This window comes from Coregonus clupeaformis, chromosome 33, assembly GCF_020615455.1.
Source record: "Coregonus clupeaformis isolate EN_2021a chromosome 33, ASM2061545v1, whole genome shotgun sequence".
NCBI lineage: Eukaryota > Metazoa > Chordata > Actinopteri > Salmoniformes > Salmonidae > Coregonus > Coregonus clupeaformis.
Window position 1 is genome coordinate 33,543,682 of NC_059224.1, and position 23,658 is coordinate 33,567,339.

A 23,658-nucleotide genomic window follows, 5' to 3' on the forward strand; every position below is an offset into this window, starting at 1 on the left:
AAATATCATAGAAATAGCGCACATAGAACAGATCTACCGCTTGTTAGACTTGCTTTCAATGAGCGTGAAAGATCTAACTCACATTTCTATGTGAATTTTGTCAGGTCGGCCAAAAAGTTACATATTGCAGCTTTTTAAATTGCATTCAATTACCGAATTTATTAAGTATGATCAGGACTTAATGAACTTTAATGATTTCAGTAATCAGGACTTCTTTGAACTTTAATGATTTCAGAAACTATGTAAAACCTGAAGTTATTCACCTTTAACCTTTTTTAATAGATACTGTCATGGTCCCTAGTGGAGGCCATTTACGTAAATATGACTGTCAGTGTAATTCTATTCTATAAATTGGTCGATTAATTCCATTGCGTCCATGGGATAGATAGTGCCTGTGCTAGCTTTTATGATAAACATAACTTTGATTGGTATAAATATCAATATTGTTGAATTTTAAGTAACGCAGTACTCCGCTGATCTTTCTTGATTAATGATGTATAGAAACCCATAAAACCTGCATGCTGTTTAGTGGTCATGTGATATCACAAGTCTATTGTTGTTAAACTACATTCCTCTTTTACACCAAGCACTTTACTGACTCTTTGCTGATTATAGGAGCTCCAGCATTCTTACTTGTGCAATGTATCTCTTGTACTTATGTGTGTGTGTGTGGTTTTACGTGTGTCTTGGCCATGTAATGTTTTTTTATAGATCATTCTACCAATTTCCCTGAAAACTATTCTTTCTCTGGGGGAATATGTTTTCTAAAACCCCTGTAATTAAAACAAAATGACATCTGACCACGTGATGAAAAGAAACACCAGTGAGAAATCCAAGCTATAATAAAACGGTTTATGTCAATTAAGTTAGACTGCTGGTGGCAGTAGTTGATTCAAAAAACAATATGTACACACAACATTGTCTACATACAAATTAAAATTTACAAGGCATGTTGAAACAACATTCACAAACTATACACAACATCACATTCCATTTGTTTGAAGGATCATTTCATTAAATGTCCCATGGGGATACATAACATCCTATGTTGTTTGCAAAGGCCATATAATGTGCTGAGAAGCTTCATAAATACAAGCATGCTTAATTTATCCTACTCATAACATCATATAAAATGAGCTCAATATACACTGTATAAGAGAGAAATAAAGGATTTTTACAGACTCAAGGTTACAGTAAATAACTTGTATTATTGTATAGTTTTAAAACAACTTTTACATAGTCCACAAAAAAAACGATGGATTTATATTTTGCAGTGAAAAATGAAAATTCTAAGTATTATTGTTTTGGGCACCATTCTGCTGCAGGTTGAAAACCATTCTAATCCTGAGTTACCGTGTTTTGACAAGCAAAACATTCAGTTGATACTAATCGCAATCTATTTTTCTAATATCACTGTGGGTCGCATTTCCTGGAGCTGCTTTAACAGAATATCAGCAACGTCTGAAAAGGCTTTGTCTACAACAATTTTCACATTGTTAAGTGACGTCAGCTTCTGAGGGTTCCTGAACTCAAGGGTATCAAAGCCTTTTGGGTAATGCAAATATGCATCTGACCTTTTGCACAACACTGTAGCATTTCTTAGTCGAATCCTCTTCTTTAGAGAATTTTTAGGTGGGTTTGATTGCTCCAAGAACTTTAAGAAAGACATCTCGAATCCCATGGGCTTAAAGGAGGTCAATGTTTCATTTTGATCGTTCATTTCATCCTGGGTAAGGGCAGTGCTAGAGGAGTCGTAGTCTGATCCATTTTCTCCACAGTTAACTGCATTACTCCTGGTCAGTCTGGACACCCTCTTGCGTTTGACAATTTTTTCTAAATTACTTTTCCGTGGCCGCCCTCTCTTGCGTTTCACCACCACAGAGCCATCAGATATAGTTTCTGAAGTTTCATCGTACGAAGGTTTGGTGTCAGACAGTCCGCCCTTTCCCCTTCTCCGTAAGGCAGGTTTTGAATACTCATCATACTCACTTCCTTCTAGGCCCGTGTCTGCTGTGTCCTCACTGTCGGATATCTCGGAGGTCGTCTCAGACTTGGAGTCATCGCTCCTGGCAGACCGGGGGTTTCTACGTCTGGGGTATTTCTTGCAGAATATGAAGTGGCTTCTCTGCTCTTCTAAGTATCGCTCGGACAGTCCGTGCCCCATGTAGTGCTTCATGATGCTCCGTTCGGACTTCATCACTGAATCACAGCCCTTTATCATGCAAGGGTATTGCAAAGTGGTCTTCTTTATGCACATTGCAGACGCTTCATCCTTAGTTTTCAAGGAAGGTTTTCCATATTTAGTCCAATGACCTTTTTCCGTCTTCTCAGTTGTTTTCTTTTTGTCACCTCCCTTTTGTGTAATCTTTTTGTTGCTCTCTCGGTTTTCTTTCCCATCACTTGATTTAGTCAGTTGGTAATGGGAATTCTTGGAGCTGGGTTTGCCAAGATCTTCACTTTTCTGTTGGTTCATCAGTTGGAGTTTGTAAAGGTCATTATGCTTTTTCATGGTGTGCCTCAGCAGGTTTGACTTTGTAGCATAAGCGTGGTCACAGCCATCAACATCACACTGGAACATCCCATCCACAGATTCCATTTTGGATAGTTTTGCCTTGTCATGTTCTTTTTCAACATGTCCTATGTACTTCCAGAAAGCAGTGAATGACGCCGTGCACCCTTGCTGATCACAACAGAATCTGCCTAGGTTGATGTTGGACATTAGAGATCCTGCTTTATCCAGGCTGAACTTGTGAAGCTGGAGGTAATGCTGTAACAGGTTCGGGACATCTTGGAATACTCTCGAGCAGTCGCTCACTTGACATCTGAATTCCGTTACCTGGGTGACTTCACCCTCTGGTTCTTCTTCCATAACCCCCTCCTGCTTGATGTCCTTTTTCTCATCCTGTTCATCATTTTGCTCATTCTCATTTTTCATCTCACATGTGGACAGATCAGACTGATGCACAGCCCTGTAATGGAGGATTAAATTATGCTGAATGGTAAAGGCTGCAGCACACCCTTGATGAACACAGCGATATGGCCTGTATGGACTGAAAGCATTATTTGCCTCAGACTTCTTCTCTTTCGTCTTCTTGGGAATTTCAACTTTAGGCTTTGGTCCTCTCTGCTGCTTGATTTTGGGGGATTTTTCTAGCGAGGGACCACAAACCTGAAGGGGATCTGATGGAGCCGGTGTCATTGAAGCAGCTCTTTCTGTCAGATAGCCTCCAGATTGTTGACTGTAATGACTAGGCCTACAAGGAACTGGTATGTGTTGTCCGTTTGACCATTGATCTGTATCAGGAGCAGTCATTAAGGGAAGTTGGGGTATTGTTGAGCAGTGTGCATTCATTTGATATTCAGACATTGACATTAATGGAGTCAATGTCTGATCATGCATGGGTATCCTTTGCATTGGCTGCATTCCCATGGAGAGGCTGTTATCATGAAATCTCAAGTTAGCCATGCCTCGAGAAGTCTGCTGTTCTAAAGGCTGTGAGTGGTATTCTTGCTTTGTCTTTTCTCCTGAAGCAAACAAGTTCTTTCCAGTCACATCTTGATTTTGGTTAACATCCGGGAGTGAATATTGATGTGTAATATTATCTGTTATTGTGTGGGGAGCTGTGACCATCTGTCCAGACAAAGGAGGCTCTGAATGCACACTTGGTTTATTGTCATTATTAACAAATCCAACCGTGTTGCTTGACTGGCACTTTTTTAGTTGAGCAATCTCCTGCTGTGTTAATCTGTGAGCTGTCTGACAGTGTGCCCTAAGGTTTGAATTTCGCGTAAAAGTCTTATCACACATTTGACAAGAGAACGGGGCAAATTTCCCATGGTCTTTCTTAATCAAATTGATCATCTCATTGGTGTAATTGTGAGTCTTGGTGAGGTGTTTTAAAATGGCACCTTTTGTCATGGACCTGTAAGTGCAGTTGTCACTCTCACAGGCAAATGGCTTCATACAGCCATCAGGAATCTGTGTGTCCTTCTCTATTGAGACCTTAGGCCCGAATGATTCAGTATCATTGCAAATATCTGTGCAGCTAGGTTTTGTGGAGGAATACGTTGGAGCAAAATCACAGACCTGTTTGTCTAAGTCTAGCCTCTCTAATGCAGTCTGAATGTCCACCATCCAGTGCTGTTGGTTTACAGGTGTTAGATTGGGACCAATATCAACATCATTTGCAACAATGCTGGTAGGTGCAGGTGCCTCATGGTGTTGAGAGGAAGCCTCTCTGAAATGAGTGAAACTCTGCATGGTTGCGGCTCCGTTCATTTGGGCAGAGGATACAGAGGGGATTCCGTGATCAATCGTCTTGGAAGGCTGAGGACTTTGATGAACTCCAAAATGTTGTACAACATTGGTTGCTGGATTGGTTGACACCGGACTCAAACTGTCATTTGTGTCAGTGCTGCTTGTCTGAGATAAACTGCTTCTTCTTTGGAAGTCTCCAGCTAAAATCTGTTCACGCAATCTTTTCTTGACATTCTGTTCCGTACTCTTCCTCTGTGTCTCTGCCAGTTTGCTACTTGTTGCTGCTGGACTGTGTTGAGGCTGAGGGTCTGGAGAAGTGATCTGCAACATGGGGTTTGACATAACATTTTGTGCCAAACTAGCCATTGCAGCCAGAAGTCCATCATTAGACAGCCCTCCTGAATTGGAGACAGAATCAGAAGTTCCCTTTACTTCTTTCATCTTCATTAGTGTTTCTGATCTGAGTAAATGATCAATATGGTCTGTGGGAAGTCTGTGAAGTGATACCGTAGGGTTGTTTTCTGCAAGCATCTGAAAGAGAAGTGGATCAGAGAATGCACTGCTTCCAAACCCAGGGTCACATGACCGCGGAAGATAACCATCTCTATAAGACTCATTTTCATGCTTCATTTGGATATTTCCTGTGTGCTGTATAACTGTACTTTCTGGCAAGCGTCCACCAGGTCCGTAGGGGCCACACGCATTTTGGAATGTTGGCTGGGGAATTGCTGAGGGAATATTTGGAGTATCCATAATTTGTTTAAGAATCTCATCAGGTTGTTCGCCGTCATTTGCAAATGGTGCAGTAGGGTTATACAGTGAAGATGGTGGGGGCTGAGTATTGAGAAGTTGCTCTGAATTCAGAAGATCAAGAAAGGATGAAGGCAAGTCTGCTGTCAGGAGTTCCGTCTCATCAAAAGCTTTGCAGTGTGCACGCTTGGATAAATGGCCTCCAAGTGATTTGGGATTTGTAAATTCTCTACCACACCTTGAGCAAATGAATTTTCCATCTTTAACAATTGCAGGCCACTTTGTTCTTTTGTTACGCTTGACTTTTTTGCCCATTTGATTTTTTGCATCTCCAGAGTTTATCGTGCCATCTTGAGATTCACTTTTGCTTTTTGCTAGCAAGTTTCCTGCAGGGGCAAAGTGGGATTCCATGTTGGTTTGCTGCAATCCTCTACTTTTAGAACCTGGATTATTTTGAGTCTGTGGTGTGTAGGAAGGTGCAGAATTTCCCAGCTGATTTGAAAGACTTGAGTCTTTCAGAATGTCCATGTAAGAGGGGAAAACAGGCTGAAGACCATTATCCATAGGTGATGGTAGCAGTGACTCTGCTGCTCTTTCCATATTAGATCCCATCATATGACGGGATGGAATAACATAAACATCCATTCCTCCACCAACAGCATCCATTTGTGGCATCCCTTGAATGTTTGAAGGGTATACTTGGGAGGCATAACAATTGTTTCCTGGTGTTTGTAGCCATGGCATACTAGGAGGTGCATATTGATTGTGGTTGTTTCCTAGCTGGGAGAGTACAATTGGATCTAAGATATTGTCCATTTGGTTGGGAAAAGCCTGGCTTTGGACAGCAGCTGAATGGGAAGCATAGGAGTGGTGTGAGTTTGGGTACGGGGGTGGCTGAATGACATTCTGCCTCTGAACTAGGGCACCATTAGCCTGTTGATGTTGTAGTGGAGCAACATAGTTATGGTTCCCAATCAGAGGCACACTTGATGGGGCAGCTTTCCTGGCCTTTTCAGCTTTTTCTTGATCCCTGATTTTCTTTTTCGCAAGTTTCCATTCAGTATAAAACTCCGGGTGAACTGCTTTCATGTGCTTGGTAACACTTTTGTAGGAGCTGTAGTTGCGATCGCATGTCTCCAAAGCACAGTGGTGTCTCTCTTTCTGTCCTTGGGGTGGGGCAAGAGCCGTTGGTAATGGGATTTGCTGTGGGGCAGGAGTGCTTGGTAATGGGCTCTGCTGTGGGGCAGGAGTGCTTGGTAATCGGCACTGTGTTAATGAATTCTCTGTTCTGCAACCAGTGGCTGGCAAACGAGTGACTAGTGGAAGAAGTGTAGGAGATGCATATGGGAGAGTTTGAGGCATTGGAGTTGACATGTAATGGGAGGTCTGGCTTGCTGCTGACATGTTGTTAACAGATATGTGTGGATGCTGTTGTTGTTGTGCTTGCACTGGTACTCGGTAGTCAGAATTGTAGTTCCTGGATCCATAACTTCCACCTTTCAGCAAACCCTGGTCCTGATCTTGTAACACATTTGGCTGTAAGGCATTGTGCAAATCCCCAGCTAATGGATTATGTGGCTGTGATTTGGGTCTCATATAGTCATATCCAGCAGCCATTGAGGGGTCTTGGGGTCTATGTCTCAGTTGATTTGGGTCATGCGTTTGTGCATTTGTGATAGACCGAATCACCGAACTTTCTGAACATGGGTAAAGGTCTTTTTCTTGTGGCTGACTTTTAATCATGTATCGTCGATCATTTTGAACAGGACCTTGAGAAGCGTTCAGCAGGTTCTCAATCGAGTGCTTCACCGCAACAGATGCTGGTGGATGAGAAGCCTCAACCTCCTCTGAGAAGGAAGCCTGATCAGAGAGAATCCTCTGGTCCAGAGAATGAGAAAGGTCAGAGTCTGTAGCTGGGTATTCCTCCTCTTTTGTGACATGTTCCTCTTGGTGGAGATCCAACTGTGACTGAGAATGGAACACTTTACCACAGTTAGGGACTTTGCAGGTGAACGTTTTGTAATGCTGTGCCTCATGGTCGTAAAGCTTGTAGGCTTCATTGAAAATCTTTCCACATCTAGGAAACATGCATCTGGCTTTAAATATGACATGTTCTTTCCTGTGTACAAGCAGCTCCGTGTTGGATAGAAAGCTGGCCTTGCAGTTCAACTGTATGCAAATGTAAGGTCTGACACCACAGTGCACTTGCAAATGATCATTAAGGTGGGTGACGTTAACAAACTGGCGACGACAATACTGACAAATCACCTTTTTACGCTGCATTTCAAGGAAGCGCTTTGCTTCATCGTTTTCTCCATGTGCTTTCACATGGACAAGAAGATTTCGGAAATACTTGAATCCCTTTTTGCAGTTTGCAATAGGGCATGTGTTTTCCTCAGTGCTGCTTTCTGTCTTAAGTCCAGAGACTTTGGTCTGAACTGTTTCTGTCTGAAGCGACTGCCCATTGTGTTCTTGGGATTCGCCATTTGCATCTTTTGTCCAAAGTAGATTTTCAGTTTTCGCTTTCAGAGCCGCGATAACAGGAGCAGCCGTTTTGGGATTAGCCAATTTTTTATTTGTTTTAATTGCAGCTAGTCTTTCCTTGCATGATAGCTTTACGTGTGATGCCACGTGTGGTTCCAATGTGTCTTTTGAGGTGAAGGTCTCAGCGCATATCGGGCAGCTATAAAGTCCATCTTTGTAGTGAGTCTGTGCATGACGTACAATCCTGTGACCCAGAAACTCCTTGTCACACAGAACACAGTACTGCATATATGCCTGCCAGTTTCTAAACCTGGCCGAGATGAACCCTTTCTCTCTCAGTTTCTTTGTCTCTCGGATTTTCTGTCTTTTATCAACTATTTCATTCAGTTCATGTGTGGTGTCAATAAAGCAGTCCGTGACGTCTCTGAACCCTTCCTCACCCTGGGCTGTGTCCTCCTCCTCAGATGCCTCTGGGCTCTCATTGTCATTCAGCAAGTCAATAGAGGACACAATGGAGGCCTCCTCGCCCATAAGGGTCAGGCAGTGACGCTTCAGTGTCTTCCAGTCCCAGAACTCAGGGTCAAAAGGCCACTGGGTCTTGAACACCAGCAGAAGCTCACAACGGAGCGAGTTGGGCACGGGAAGATTCTCCTCCTCCAGCTTCTGGTCTGGTTCATTGTAGAGTGTCTCCACGGCGTAGTAGGAGTCCACTGTGGGTTCCAGGAGGAACTCCGTCAGCTGGCAGGCCCGCTTTACCTCCAGATCAGTGGGCAGCAAACAGGAGATGGTTTTGCAAATGTTGGCCTTGGTGTTGCCATCACTTGATTCCAACTGTAGAGCCCGTATGCACATGTCAACGCATACTGGCAGTCCAACCTTGTCCACCTGTAAAATAAACAAAAAGGGATATTCTTTGAGTCTCACTTAACTCCATTTGAATATGAATACATAGCAAGAAGGCGTAGAGTGCTGTATATACAATGTGAATGTTTTTGTGTGTCTGCATGCACATTGAACAAAACCATTTATGTATCTGGAATGAAGCTTACTTCTGATTGAATGACTTTGATGAGAAAGAGGATGTGGAAGACTGTTTTGGACAGCAAAGACATCTGATGACATCTGTCTAGGAAAGTCTCTTCAGATGACTCTAACCGCTTCAGCAGTTTGCTCCAAAACAGTGTCAGCTCCCTGCAGAGGGAATAAATAATAATCATGATATATTCTATAATCCCAGATTTATCTGAAGAGAGATTAGATTACAGTAAAGTACAGACAATGCTTTAAAAATAGATATATTTTAAGTAGGAAGGATTAATAAAACAATATTCATTCATTGCATATGTCAAACACAGAGATAGGAGGCCTTCAATAAGGTGGGCTTTGATGTATGAAATGTTGCATTGTTACCAGGCACAGTAAGTGTCTCCTTGGAGAAGCTGTTGTTTCAGAAAGGCGGAGCATAGGCTGAAGGCTCCCCTCTCATCCCCTTCTGACTCCAGGTTACAGATCATTTCTAGTGCATCGCGGCAATCCACGTTGGAGAGCTATGTAGAAAAGCAAGAGTAATTGCATTCAAAACATATTTCACTGTCCACTAGATGTCTGTGGTATTTAATAGCTTCCTTGTAGGTCTGCCTTAAAGCTAAGATCTGCATAAGGTGAAACAGCGCCACTGGTCGCCCCAGGCACATTTGTAATTGTTTCTTTTTTTAAACGGGGCAGAGGAGCATCCTGCATCATGGTAAAAAATTAATAATCATAGTACATACTCTGTTGTATCGTGCGTGCAATGATGTCTGAGAACAACAAAATGGCTTAGCTCTTGCAATATCGCAAACGGACATGGCAGTTTCACCGCTACGGATTCCAGCTTTAAGCTGCCATGAACAGACATTAACATTTAAATATCTCCATGGAATGGCCTGCCCTCTTGTGGATGATATCCTCAATTTCATCAAATTTAAAACAATAGAGAAGACCAAGCAATTCTGAATAGTGCAATGAAACCACGGGCCTGACAGTTAAATATTGAAAAACATTGTTTTTTTACAGACTCCCTCAAATAACTTACCTCCTCCATTAGTGGTTCCTGTGCTGAGACAGCACACAAGCAGACAAGGTACATCTGCTTAAAGTGCCCTTTTCCTTCAAACTCAGGATACTCTGCACATGCCTTTGCCAGCAGTGCAGCCCTCTCCAGATGGTTCTCCTTGATAAGGTGCTTTACTCTCATCTCCAACAGAATGGGTCCCTCCAGTTCAAGGAACTTATGAACTAAAGGGAATGATGGGGATATTCAGGTTCAGAGATAATACATTTACATTTTAGTCATTTAGCAGACGCTCTTATCCAGAGCGACTTACAGGAGCATTTAGGGTTAAGTGCCTTGCACATCGACATATTTTTCACCTAGTCGGCTCGGGGATTAGAACCAGCGACCTTTCGGTTACTGGCACAATGCTCTTACCCACTAAGCTACCTGGTTGAAATGTACAAGACTTTTAATAACAATGCCGGGCGCATCCCAAATGGCACCCTACTTTTTTACATAGTTTAGAGCACTATATTTGGAATAGTGTGCAATTTTAGATGCAGCATATTAAAAGAACGCTCACCTTTCTCGGTTTGTGGCGACTCGTTAGAGAGGAGACTGTGCAGGGTGCCGTTGGTCCACACGCCAGTCTCCTGGGCCACGGTAGACAGGAGGGAAAGCTGTGTGATGCCATTCTCCTGCAGCTGGGATTGGGCTGACTGCAACACAGGATTCACTCAGTGACACCATTCTCATCACTGAAAGTACTTTTAGAAGCAATTATGCATTTAAAAATGGTGCAACCAAACAACACATAAGTAGTAGATCTCTTAAACAGACAAAATTATAATTAATTATCTTATCTTAAAAGACAACGCCCTGAACAAATAAAGTAACTAATTCAGGAATACAGTAATTCTAAAGTAAAACAAGGGTAGTTGACAAGATATCTCACTGAATATAAAAAGAGAAACATTTCACCCTCTGCATGACAGTTTTGCACTTTACCTGAACAGATGACTTGAACTCTTCCCACAAGGCATCTGGGAAGTGTTCTGGCAGGGAGAGCAGCAGCTCCAGACAGCTCCTGTACAACCAACAGGAAACCAAATCAGGCAACCCAAACAGCTCATTTCATGATGACTAAACCCTTTGGATCTTGTGCAGTGATTTAAACATGATCATCTGAAGAATAAAGCCAGATCTGACTTGTAATAATCAAGAATAGTAAAAAGCACTATTAGCTACTTTAACCAATGTTTTTATTCTACATGCAGGGTGTATAATGAGGTTCATCTAAAAAATGTAATGGTACTAATCTTGCAAGCACGTTACACCCCTCCAATAAGACGGGCGTACTTACAGTGAGAGCCTTTCAAGTACGAGGGGTACGTTTTCACATTGGGAGGAGAGGCAGGGGGAAGCCTGGGCGTAGCTCAGCAGAGCCACGGTGTACACCTCCACCAGGGGCAGTGGGTCCTCCTCCATCCTCCATCGACCAGCATACTCCACCAGAGTCTAGAGACAGTGAGAGAGGGGGGGGGGGTTACACCCACCCAGTCAGTTCTCTTGAAGCTACTAATAAACTACAAATGCAGAGGTTTGATATCATTAGATGTAATATAGCGCCTACTACTCTACTGCCGAAAGCAATTTGCAACAGGAGGGGAACAAATTGCTACAATTAACCTATAAAAGTTTGTTGTAGCCTATGTGAAATTACAAGCAGTTGTTATGTACCCTGTTAAGACCACTAGAATAACAGACGGTGTTAAGCTACCAACCACTTAATGGCGGATGGGGTTTAACACAACTTGAAGCGATGTTTTGCCAAAGTCCTATGGAACAGAAAAGCTGTGTAGCCGCTTTCCATTGCATAGATGGAGGAAGTGACAGCCTGTAACACTGACCACACACAGAAGCTATGCGCTGTTGAAAGTACCACAACTCAAAAACCACATGGGAACTGGATATCATTTTACATCACTGGTTAGAGGACAACCTGCAAAACAGTCAGCTACATGTTGGAATGTTTTATTTTGATACAGGGTTTACCAAAACAGAAAGAGAAAGGAACAGTACAAAACCAAAGATATTGATCAGTTTTAAGCAATTGATCTTGTGTCATCGTGTTGACTATAAACTTTTACACTAAAATTACCAATATGAGGTAAAAAGGGTGTAATTCCCCCCAATTCCATGTGATCAAACCGTCAGCTTGTGTAATGCAGCAACACATACTGTCCACATCACGAAAAGTAGTAATACAGTGCATTCGGAAAGTATTCAGGCCCCTTCCCTTCTTCCACATTGTTACGTTACAGCCTTATTCTAAAGTGGATTACATTTGTTTTCCTCATCAATCTACACACAATAACCCATAATGACAAATTGATAACAGGTTTTTAGAAATGTTAACAAATTATTAAAAATAAAAAACAGAAATAACTTATTTACATAAGTATTCAGACCCTTTGCTATAAGACTTGAAATTGAGCTCAGGTGCATCCTTTTTCCATTGATCATCCTTGAGATGTTTCTACAACTTGATTAGAGTCCAACTGTGGTAAATTCAATTGATTGGACATGATTAGGAAAGGCCCACACCTGTCTATATAAGGTCCTACAGTTGACAGTGCATGTCAGAGCAAAAACCAAGCAATGAAGTCGAAGGAATTGCCCGTAGAGCGCCGAGACAGGATTGTGTCGAGGCACAGGTCTGGGGAAGGGTACCAAAACATTTCTGCAGCATTGAAGGTCCCCAAGAACACAGTGGCCTCCATCATTCTTAAATGGAAGACATTTGGAACCACCAAGACACTTCCTAGAGTTGTCAGCGCGGCCAAACTGGGCAATCGGGGGAGAAGGGCCTTGGTCAGGGAGGTGACCAAGAACCCAATGGTCATACTGACAGAGCTCCAGAGTTCCTCTGTGGAGATGGGAGAACCTTCCAGAGGGACAACCATCTCTGCAGCACTCAATCTCTGCACACCAATTAGGCCTTTATCGTAGAGTGGCCAGAGAGAAGCCACTCCTCAGTAAAAAGGCACAGCGCGCCTGGCACCATCCCTATGGTGAAGCATGGTGGTGGCAGCATCATGCTGTGGGGATGTTTTTCAGTGGCAGGGACTGGGAGACTAGTCAGGATCGAGGGAAAGATGAACAGAGCAAAGCACAGAGATCCTTGATGAAAACCTGCTCCAGAGTGCTCAGGACCCCAGACTGGGGCGAAGGTTCACCTTCCAACAGGACAACGACCCTAAGAACACAGCCAAGACAAGGCAGGAGTGGCTTCGGGACAAGTCTCTGAATGTCCTTGAGTGGCCCAGCCAGAGCCCGGACTTGAACCCGATCAAGCATCTCTGGAGAGACCTGAAAATAGCTGTGCAGAGACGCTCACCATCCAACCTGACAGAGCTTGAGAGGATCTGCCGAGAAGAATTTGAGAAACTTCCCAAATACAGGTGTGCCAAGCTTGTAGCGTCATACCCAAGAAGACACAAAGCTGTAATAGCTGCCAAAGGTGCTTCAACAAAGTACTGAGTAAAGGGTCTGAATACTTATGTAAATGTAATATTTCAATTTCTCAAAACATGTTTTTGCTGTGTCATTATGCGGTACTGTCTGGAAATCAATTTTAGAATAAGGCTGTAACGTAACAAAATGTGGAAAACATCAAGGGGTCTATATACTTTCCGAATGCACTGTACATGCAATAGATATGGCAACATAATTATATATCTTAATTTAGGATAGTAAATGAAACATGGAAATTCATTATTGGAGGAACATGTAGCCTAGCCTACGCTATATGTGTGTTATACCTCAGTATTGTGGAATTACTCAATCTCAGTGCACCTTGGCATAGAAACAGTATGTTAACGCCATTGCATGGGTGGTTGGCTGCACTTTGTCGCAGATGGCTCGGTAACAAAAGCCTGCACGTGGAAAAAGCCTTCGCAGATTTGTGAAGTTATTGAGAGTTCACTCCAGTAAGAGTACCCTCTTTTGCTCTTCAGGAAATAAAGGCCAGAGCGGAGGCTAGCTAGACGCTAGAACATGACCTGATATGACCCATACAAGGTAACAAGGTGAGAGGATAGCTGTTAGACATCAGAACGCGCTTCAGCAGGCCTGTAACTCAACCACCACAACAAACAGTTGGTTTATTGAACCCCTTCCCTTCTGTGTGACCAAACATGCCTTTTACTGTTGACTTGGAGGAAGTAACGCAACAGCAACATCTTTACTGATCAACAATTTTATGGAGAAAAGATATTGTCTCCATGTGCATTGAGATTCATCTCTCAAAATTACAAAAAGCACCTTTACTTGTTATAAAATGAAGGTAGGAAGAGGAGATATGCTAATTAGGTTGTGAGCACAATGTGTGGTCTTTTGAGGGGTTCATTAGGAAGACATGATTAGAGGCCTGACAGGCCAGTCACCTGGGAGAAGTGCAGCCAGGGAGGTGAACTGAGCCACAAGCAGCTCCATTAACACGTTCTCACCCAATGGCAAGTTGGCTACACTACTGAAGAATGACTGATAACCTCCAACTCAAAAAACAACATCCTGCTTGATGCCACCTGTAAAACTAAAGGTTACAAATACGCAGTGTACTTAGACACACTATAGCCTACAGTAGCTGCCTAAAAATCAATGTCTGACTTTCTCTCTAGTCTCCCGCACTCTCTACACAGGTGTTTATGGCAGCTGCTTTTTAATTCACCTGGGCTCTGGTTGGCTCTCGAGTGGAACACAGCAGTGAGTGGATCACAAACAACTCTTAAAAAGGCATTCAAAACAATCCTACAGCCTGTGCTCATCTTTACTGCTAGAATAGTTAGCTGCTTAGCTGATAAAAACAACGCGCCACATCACATGCACAGATCATTTGTAAACAACACACTGACTGTCACTGACACAGATACACCAACGCACCACCACACGCTGGTAAAATGTTCTATTTAAAGTGTGTCAGCACAAGGATATAACCCATCAACATCAAACGTTCTGAAAGAGACATATCACAGCTGCCAGACACAGACAGCTGAGATCAGAGGTCATGTGTATTTCATTTCATCGTGAGCTGCCCAGTGTGCCTACCGTAAACTGTGACTGGACGAGGATCTACCCTTCTGTTCTCCTTATCAGCTAATCAGTCAGCCTACAGGGAGGATGTCAGTGATCTGACAGTGTGGTGCCGGAACAACAACCTCTCCCTCATTTGGACTATTTTGTGTATGTCCATTACATGAAATCCAAATACAAATCCATTTCAATTACAGGTTGTAATGCAACAAAAGAGGAAAAACGCCAAGGAGGATGAATACTTTTGCAAGGCACTGTAGACTATTTTCTCTGCTGACACCAACAGACTATTGACCAGCTTCTATACCCAAGCAACACGACTGATAAATAGCTAACAAAATAGCTACACGGACCGAGTTGACCTTGTATCTTTATTGACCTTTTATTTCTGTATTTGCACTGTCTCTGTGCACACTCACAGGGCCCTACACACTCACACATACTGTCACTCCAACACACTCACTTCGTCATTTGCTCACTCACACACAAATGTATACCGACTCTACACACACGCACACCTACTCACATGCAAGCTGCTGTTTCTCTTTATCTTACATCCTGTTGCCTAGTCACCGTACCCCTTTCATATCTACCTCCATCACTCCAGTATCCCTGCACATGTAAATATGGTATATTTCCTGTCTATAGTATGCTTGCTTAGTGTATTTTATATTTCTTATTTCTCGTGTTTGTTTTTTTCTTTCTAGTAATACATTGTTATTAATTATTGCATTGTTGGGTTTTGAGTTTGCAAGAAAGGCATTTCACTGTACTTGTGCATGTGACATTAAACTCTCTCCACACACAGCCCCTATAAACATACCCTACTGTCTGATACCTTGGCAGTGACAGAGTATATCAAATGCATTGGCCAAAATGTATTCTAATTGGTTGTTTGCCTCATCACACATCTGTCAGACCGAAATCGAAAGAAAAGTAACAATTGAAAATAAATCAAACCATCAAGTGTTATCTTATCTAGGCTACAGGTTACAATCTTTATATAATGTAATAGAAATACATCCTTGTTACAAAGGCTCATGGTTGGAATAAGCCTAATGTAAACTAGATACACAGAATCGTGTTTACCCCTCCATTTTGATCTAGAGGAAGGAGGGGGACCTGGGCTGGCACCGGCAGACATCTGGTAGAAAGCACACTGCCAGACAGATCAGCCAAACTAAAGGCGTCCGCATGCTTCCCATCCGAAACAGTTCGTGCATATATTATAACGATATTGTGACGTTTCTGTTGGTTTAGTTTTTTCGGGGGCAAGCCAAAGTTCGGTAGCCAAAGTCCACACCCCTTTGTCTGTAATAGGTCAACAGTAGGGATTCGTCAACGAAGTGTTTGTTGTCATTCAACGAGAGACTAATCATTTTCATGCAAAAAAAATTCACACGAGAAAATTATATTTAGAATTGCATGACTAAGACCTCCTCTGCAAAAACGTCTAAATTAATTACAGATTTCTTGAGTCATCTTAGATTAATTCTGACTATTTTTAGGAAGTGTATGCTGGCTACGGTGACTGAAGAGGAACAAACATTACTATTGCTGCTTTTTTCTTGTTTTTCAAGCAAAGGTCTTTTAAGGGAGTATGCAAGGCACAGACGTTCACTTTCGCCTAGCCGAGTTCTGCTAGGAGCAAACCGAACCTTACATGCAGATGCCTTAACAGCAAAGTGGGATCATCCATATTCATCACTCTTCATGCTGAGACCAGGGGCAGCGGCGCGTCTCAAATGTCTCCACTCTCCAGAGAACACTGGCACAGTGTATCTAGGAACCCAGCTGGGCACCTGGGGATAGTGCTCTTTTAAGGATCATTCACCAAGGTGGTGGTGCATGGTGCAGCCGAGCGTGCTAGGGTGGAACACAAGTAGTTCTCCAACACAGACAGCAAAGGAAAATGCAAAACAATGTAGGCTGTTTGAAAAAGAATGGTGTATTATCATGAATCTCCAAAAGAGACTTATTTCAAAAACAGATGCTATTTTGTAAAACACACTGTGCTGAATTCAAATGTACATTATTTAAGTGTTAAGATGAAGAACCATGTTGCTCATCTGTTCTCTCTGTGTCCTTACATTCTCCCACACAGCACAAGGACAGTCATTGCCTCTAGCCACAGATAATCATCCATGCTTGATATTCTACTGCAACAATGGCTGCAACATCAAAGATTAAAAAAAATATACTCAGTAACACATTTCAACAGAGTAAGAAACAGGATGCTAATAAGGTCTGCTACTGTTAAGGTGAATTTAGATTAGCCAACTCAGAAGAGTTAAAGGGATACTTCGGGATTTTGCCATGAAGGAAGTTAGAGGTAGTTTCGCGAGCCAATGCTAACTAGTGTTAGCGCAATGGCTGGAAGTCTATGGGTATCTGCTAGCAGTACCTCTAACTTCCTTCATACTGGACACAGAGACATAAAAATGGTACCCACGAGTTCATCTGATTCTGGGGAAGTAGATAAAGGCCCTCATTGCCAAAATCCTGAAGTATCCCTTTAAGTACTAGGGATGTAATGATTCACCGATACACATCGGCCCCCGATTCAAAAGATACAAGTGCATTGGTGAAAATAGAACATGAAAATAGAGATCCTTGGCCATGTACACCAGCGGTGGGTTTTGCATCGAAAGAAGGATGTATTGTGCAGAACATATTCCCATATCTACTGTAAAATATGGTGGTGGATCGTTTAGGTTATGGGGCTATTTTGCTTCCACTAGTCCTAGGGTCCTTGTTAAGGTCAACAGCATTATGAACTTTACCCGGTAATAGGATATTTTAGCCAAAAACCTGATTGCCTCTGCCAAGAGGCTGAAACTTGGCTGCAATTGGAACTTCCAGCAAGGCAATATTCCCAAGCACACATCAAAATCCAAAAAGAAAATGGTTAATTAACCACAAAATCAACATTTTGCAATGGCCATCTCAGTCTCCGGACCTAAGGTTTAAATTGAAGAGGGCAGTCCATAAGCACAAACGAAGGATATCAAGGATCTGATTCTGTAGGAATGGTCAAAGATCCCTCCCAATGTGTTCTCCAATTTAATAAAACATTTTAGAAAAAGGTTCAGTGGCATTATCCTCGCATGGTGAGGTATTGAAAACAGGGCTGCCAATAATTTTGACCCTCATCTTTGAGAAAAAAAATTTTATTTGTTCAACAAAATCTCTTTGAGCAATTGTATTAGTACAAAATATTTTTATTTTATACAATATAGCTCAGTATTTGTATACTTTATTTTATAGTCTTTTTTGATGATCTTTATCAAGGGTGCCAATAATTTTGGACCTGACTGTAGGTGAATGAAAATTCGGAGCATGTCGGGAGTGTGTTGGACGCAGTTTGTTGAAATTCTCCCGGATAATCTGATGGTTTCGTCGGTTTGACTTTTGACACGAGCCAATCACCACAGAATGCAGGGCGTTCCCAATGCATACATTTTGGTGCCCACACAGGTAGACAGAAAGCTCATGCAGTGACGCCGGAGAAGATGGCTGCCGTTTTACAGCCCTCTAACCAATTGTACTATTGTGTGTGTTTTCTCGCGTTATTTGTAATTTATTCTGTACATAATGTTTCTGCCATCATCTCTTATAACCAAAAAGAGCTTCTGGATATCAGGACAGCGATTACTCACCTCGTATTGGACAAACGCTTTTTCTTCAACGAGTCGGACGCAAAGGATATCCTACAGACACCCTACAAGGCCCAAATCCATGTCATTCGCATGAGAAAGAGAGAGATATCGTGGGCGTAGGTCGGGGTGCCTTGTAAGGATCCGACGGCGAGTGAGTAAACTGCCTCTTCCATCAATCCTATTAGCCAATGTTCAATCATTTGAAAATAAATTAGATGACCTAAGATTACGGTTATCCTACCAACGGGACATTAAAAACTGTAATATCTTATGTTTCACTGAGTCGTGGCTGAACGACGACATGGACAACATACAGCTGACGGGATATACGCTACATCGGCAGGATAGAATGGCTGACTCAGGTAAGACAAGGGGTGGCGGTCTGTGTATATTTGTAAACAACAGCTGGTGCACAAAATCAAATACTAAGGAAGTCTCGAGGTTTTGCTCGCCTGAGGTAGAGTATCTTATGATCAGCTGTAGACCACACTATTTACCAAGAGAGTTTTCATCTATATTTTTCATAGCTGTCTATTTACCACCACAAACCAATGCTGGCATTAAGATTGCACTGAATGAGCTGTATAAGGCCATAAGTAAACAGGAAAACGCTCATCCAGAGGCAGCGCTCCTAGTGGCCGGGGACTTTAATGCAGGGAAACTTTAATCCGTTCTACCTAATTTCTACCAGCATATTAAAATGTGCAACCAGAGGGAAAAATAACTCTAGACCACCTTTACTCCACACACAGAGACGCATACAAAACTCTCCCTCGCCCTCCATTTGGCAAATCTGACCATAACTCTATCCTCCTGATTCCTGCTTATAAGCAAAAACTAAAGCAGGAAGCACCAGTGACTCGGTTAATAAAAAAAGTGGTCAGATGACGCAGAAGCTAAGCTACAGGACAGTTTTGCTAGCACAGACTGGAACATGTTCCGGAATTCTTCCGATGGCATTGAGGAGTACACCACATCAGTCACTGGCTTCATCAATAAGTGCATTGATGACATCGTCCCCACAGTGACCGTACGTACATACCCCAACCAGAAGCCATGGATTACAGGCAACATCCGCACTGAGCTAAAGGGTAGAGCTGCCGCTTTCAAGGAGCGGGACTCTAACCCGGACGCTTATAAGAAATCCCCCTATGCCCTCCGACGAACCATCAAACAGGCAAAGAGTCAATACAGGACTAAGATTGAATCGTACTACACCGGCTCCGACGCTCATCGGATGTGGCAGGGCTTGAAAACTATTACAGACTACAAAGGGAAACACAGCCAGGAGCTGCCCAGTGACACAAGCCTACCAGACGAGCTAAACCACTTCTATGCTCGCTTCGAGGCAAGCAACACTGAAGCATGCATGAGAGCACCAGCTGTTCCGGATGACTATGTGATCATGCTCTCCGTAGCCGATGTGAGTAAGACTTTTAAGCAGGTCAACATTCACAAGGCCGCAGGGCCAGACGGATTACCAGGACGTGTACTCCGAGCATGTGCTGACCAACTGGCAAGTGTCTTCACTGACATTTTCAACATGTCCCTGACTAAGTCTAATACCAACATGTTTCAAGCAGACCACCATAGTCCCCGTGCCAAAGGACACTAAGATAACCTGCCTAAATGACTACCGACCCGTAGCACTGACGTCTGTAGCCATGAAGTGCTTTGAAAGGCTGGTCATGGCACACATCAACACCATTATCCCAGAAACCCTAGACCCACTCCAATTTGCATACCGCCCCAACAGATCCACAGATGATGCAATCTCTATTGCACTCCACACTGCCCTTTCCCACCTGGACAAGAGGAACACCTACGTGAGAATGCTATTCTACAGCTCAGCGTTCAACACCATAGTGCCCTCAAAGCTCATCACTAAGCTAAGGATCCTGGGACTAAACACCTTCCTCTGCAACTGGATCCTGGACTTCTTGACGGGCTGCCCCCAGGTGGTAAGGGTAGGTAACAACACATCTGCCACGCTGATCCTCAACACGGGGACCCCTCAGGGGTGTGTGCTCAGTCCCCTCCTGTACTCCCTGTTCACCCATGACTGCATGGCCAGGCAAGACTCCAACACCATCATTAAGTTTGCCGACGACACAAAAGTGGTAGGCCTGATCACCGACAACGATGAGACAACCTATAGAGAGGAGGTCAGAGACCTGGCCATGTGGTGCCAGGATAACAACCTTTCCCTCAACGTGACCAAGACAAAGGAGATGATTGTGGACTACAGGAAAAAAAAGAGGACTGAGCACGCCCTCATTCTCATCGACGGGCTGTAGTGGAACAGGTTGAGAGCTTCAAGTTCCTTGGTGTCCACATCACCAACGAACTGTCATGGTCCAAACACACCAAGACAGTCGTGAAGAGGGCACGACAAAGCCTATTCCCCCTCAGGAGACTGAAAAGATTTGGCATGGGTCCTCAGATCCTCAAAAAGTTCTACAGCTGCACCATCGAGAGCATCCTGACTGGTTGTATCACCGCCTGGTATGGCAACTGCTCGGCCTCCGACCGCAAGGCACTACAGAGGGTAGAGCGTACGGCCCAGTACATCACTGGGGCCAAGCTTCCTGCCATCCAGGACATCTATACCAGGCAGTGTCAGAGGAAGGCCCTCAAAATTGTCAGACTCCATCCTAGTCATAGACTGTTCTCTCTGCTACCACACGGAAAGCGGTACCGGAGCGGCAAGTCTAGGTCCAAAAGGCCTCTCAACAGCTTCTACCACCAAGCCATAAGATTCCTGAACAGCTAATCAAGGCTACCCCATCTTTTTACACTGCTGCTACTCTGTTTATTATTTATGCATAGTCACTTGAACTCTACCCACATGTACATATTACCTCAACTAGCCAGTGCCCCCGCACATTGACTCTGCACCGGTACCCTGTGTATATAGCCTCCCTACTGTTATTTTATTTTACTTCTGCTCTTTTTTTCTCAACACTTTTTTGTTGTTGTTTTTATTGAACTTTTTATTAAAAATAAATACATTGTTGGTTAAGGGCTGTAAGTAAGCATTTCACGGTAATGTCTACACCTGTTATATTCGGCTCATGTGGCAAATAAAATTTGATTTTATTTGAATTAAATGCAGGCGATATCGTCATTTGATTTCTCCTCTCCGTAAAATGTTGTGGGTAACAGCGCAAAGCATGATATTTGGGGAGTCCGGAGCTGTGTCACTTTTTTTTTTTTTATAACTATGACTCTATTCAACATTATTAGAAAGACCAAGGTCTTGGGTTGAAATCGGTTCCCTTTTATCCTTTAAGCTTTTTCCAAAATGGGAATGCTTGCAACACCAAGGGTTGTGGGTTCGACTCCCGCTGGGGCCACGCATACGTAAAATGTAAACACGCATGACTAAGTTGCTTTGGTTAAAAGCGTCTGCTAAATGGCATATTATTATTATAATATTGGCAGTGATTACCTATCAAACACACTGCACTTGAAATGAAAAAAAATGCATGTAGCCTACAGAGTCTTAGAAATAGCCAGGCTATTTTTGATTGAACAATATTCTTTACAAAAGTAAACAGTTTATACTTTATAGATCACTGTTCATGTTTCTGTTACTATGCAAATTATTACCATTCCAGAAATTTAAAAAAAATAAGTATTGGTTTAGCGGATTATACATGATTGAACAACCGTTTAGCTGATTTAACATTGTAAACACCATGGTAAAGACCTATGTTCATGTTTCTGTTACTATGCAAATGATTACCGTAGCAACCTTCAGGCTTACACAACAGGAAAGAAAAGGCAGCAGGTAGCATAGCGATTAGAGCATTGGGCCAGTAACTTAAAGGTCACTAGTTCCAATCCCCGAGCTGAGAAGGTGAAAACTCTGCCAATGTGCCCTTGAGCACTTAATTGGTTACCGTTTATAATGGCAGACCCTGGCCTAGTCCTTGATCATGGCAAAGTACCTGTGCTAATTACCTGCGGCTCCGAACATATGTGTCAACGCAAGACAGACGCCACAAACGTGTTGTCACTGAAAAATACTGTCGGCTGCAACTGTTAAAAACAGTAATTGTGTATTTTGCATTTGTGAAATTATTTTGATGCGACATGAAAGTTGAGGGATTAATATTTCTAGAACCGTAATCGATGCAAGTTTAGATGGAGTATTTGGCTGTTTTGGCTTCCAGAGCCAATTCGCCCTTTAAACAGAACATGTAAGGTCCTTAAAATAAGGAGTTACGTTACGCTCCTTTAGTCCAATATTGGGCTAACCCTGGCCGTGACCCCACTCTCCTAGGGTGTCTCTGGGAGAGTGTGATATGCCCAAAACACATTTCCAATACACATAGTGCGTATTAATACACACTTGTTCATGTGTGAAATAGGACAAATCTAAGCACCCACCAAATTATTATTATGAACCAATAGTCACATGAAAGGGCCAGGATACCAGTGAGGCAACTTCAGTAGTGCATCAGACTTGATGGGAGAATGTGTTCGACGAAATCAAAAGGATCCCTTTGATATTCTCACAGTAAGGCAAACAACTGGTCATGTGGAGAGGGGTTGGGGGGAGTTTACACTTTGAGTGACAGAATAGCCTAGCTAGCTAACTAAGAAGAAATTGATTTCATAACCTACATTTAGGAACAATGATACTTAGCTGGGTAGCTACAGTTACGTTTTTGATCATCCGAGGTCATGCAGGGACACTCCACATTTATTTCAGACCCATCAACAAAAGCTGCGGTGTAACGTTAGTGTGTGCAAAGCATATCCCATTACAATGAAAGCAGAACAAAGCAATTTGTTAGTTAGCTAATGTCGCTAGCTATTTACTTGATTAACGTTATACTAACTGCATTCCTAGCTAGCTAGGTAGCTACAAAACGGACACAGTCATTGTTATAGTTTAGTGTTACCAACAGCTGTATAAGTCCCTGCGTAAATTAGACATGACAAAGCAAGGATGATGATACACCTCATTGCGCCTATGATAATTCAATGTCGACACACACACAGTATGAAAACCAACTAGCTAACGTTAGTCTGATTGGCAACGAATGTTAGCTTTAGCTAGCTAATGTCTCACAGGCTCGATGGGTTATTTTGGAATGACCAGCACGCACAGCAAAATAAATAACTAACCTGGCAAAAGTCTTGGCAATACTGAGAAGACGACTGAGTCGGAGATTCCTTACTGTTCTTCAGCGCGATTGCTAATTCTTGTAATTTCTCTCGAAGTGCCCCAATCGTTGCACTGCTATGTGTATGCGCGCTGTCTTGTTCGGCCTCTTCGTCCGCCATCTTCACACCCAACTCAGTCGCGTACCACTGCCGCGTACGCAAACAGCATGTGACCAGAATCGTTTACGCACTGACGCAGA

The 23,658-nt window shown here is 42.9% G+C and overlaps 1 protein-coding gene across 1 annotated transcript; it reads right to left on the reverse strand.

Moving 5' to 3' along the window:
- Nucleotides 1-838: 838 nt before the first annotated feature.
- On the reverse strand, nucleotides 839-23,590 carry LOC121549036 (zinc finger protein 292-like). The gene is made up of 8 exons (XM_045210253.1): nucleotides 23,420-23,590; nucleotides 10,891-11,045; nucleotides 10,536-10,614; nucleotides 10,111-10,246; nucleotides 9,567-9,769; nucleotides 8,903-9,039; nucleotides 8,542-8,683; nucleotides 839-8,377 (listed from the first exon to the last, which is right to left on the reverse strand). The coding sequence occupies exons 1-8, from the start codon at nucleotides 23,576-23,578 to the stop codon at nucleotides 1,397-1,399; spliced, it is 7,992 nt and encodes a 2,663-aa protein (XP_045066188.1). The 5' UTR covers nucleotides 23,579-23,590; the 3' UTR covers nucleotides 839-1,396.
- Between the last annotated feature and the right edge of the window lie 68 nt (nucleotides 23,591-23,658).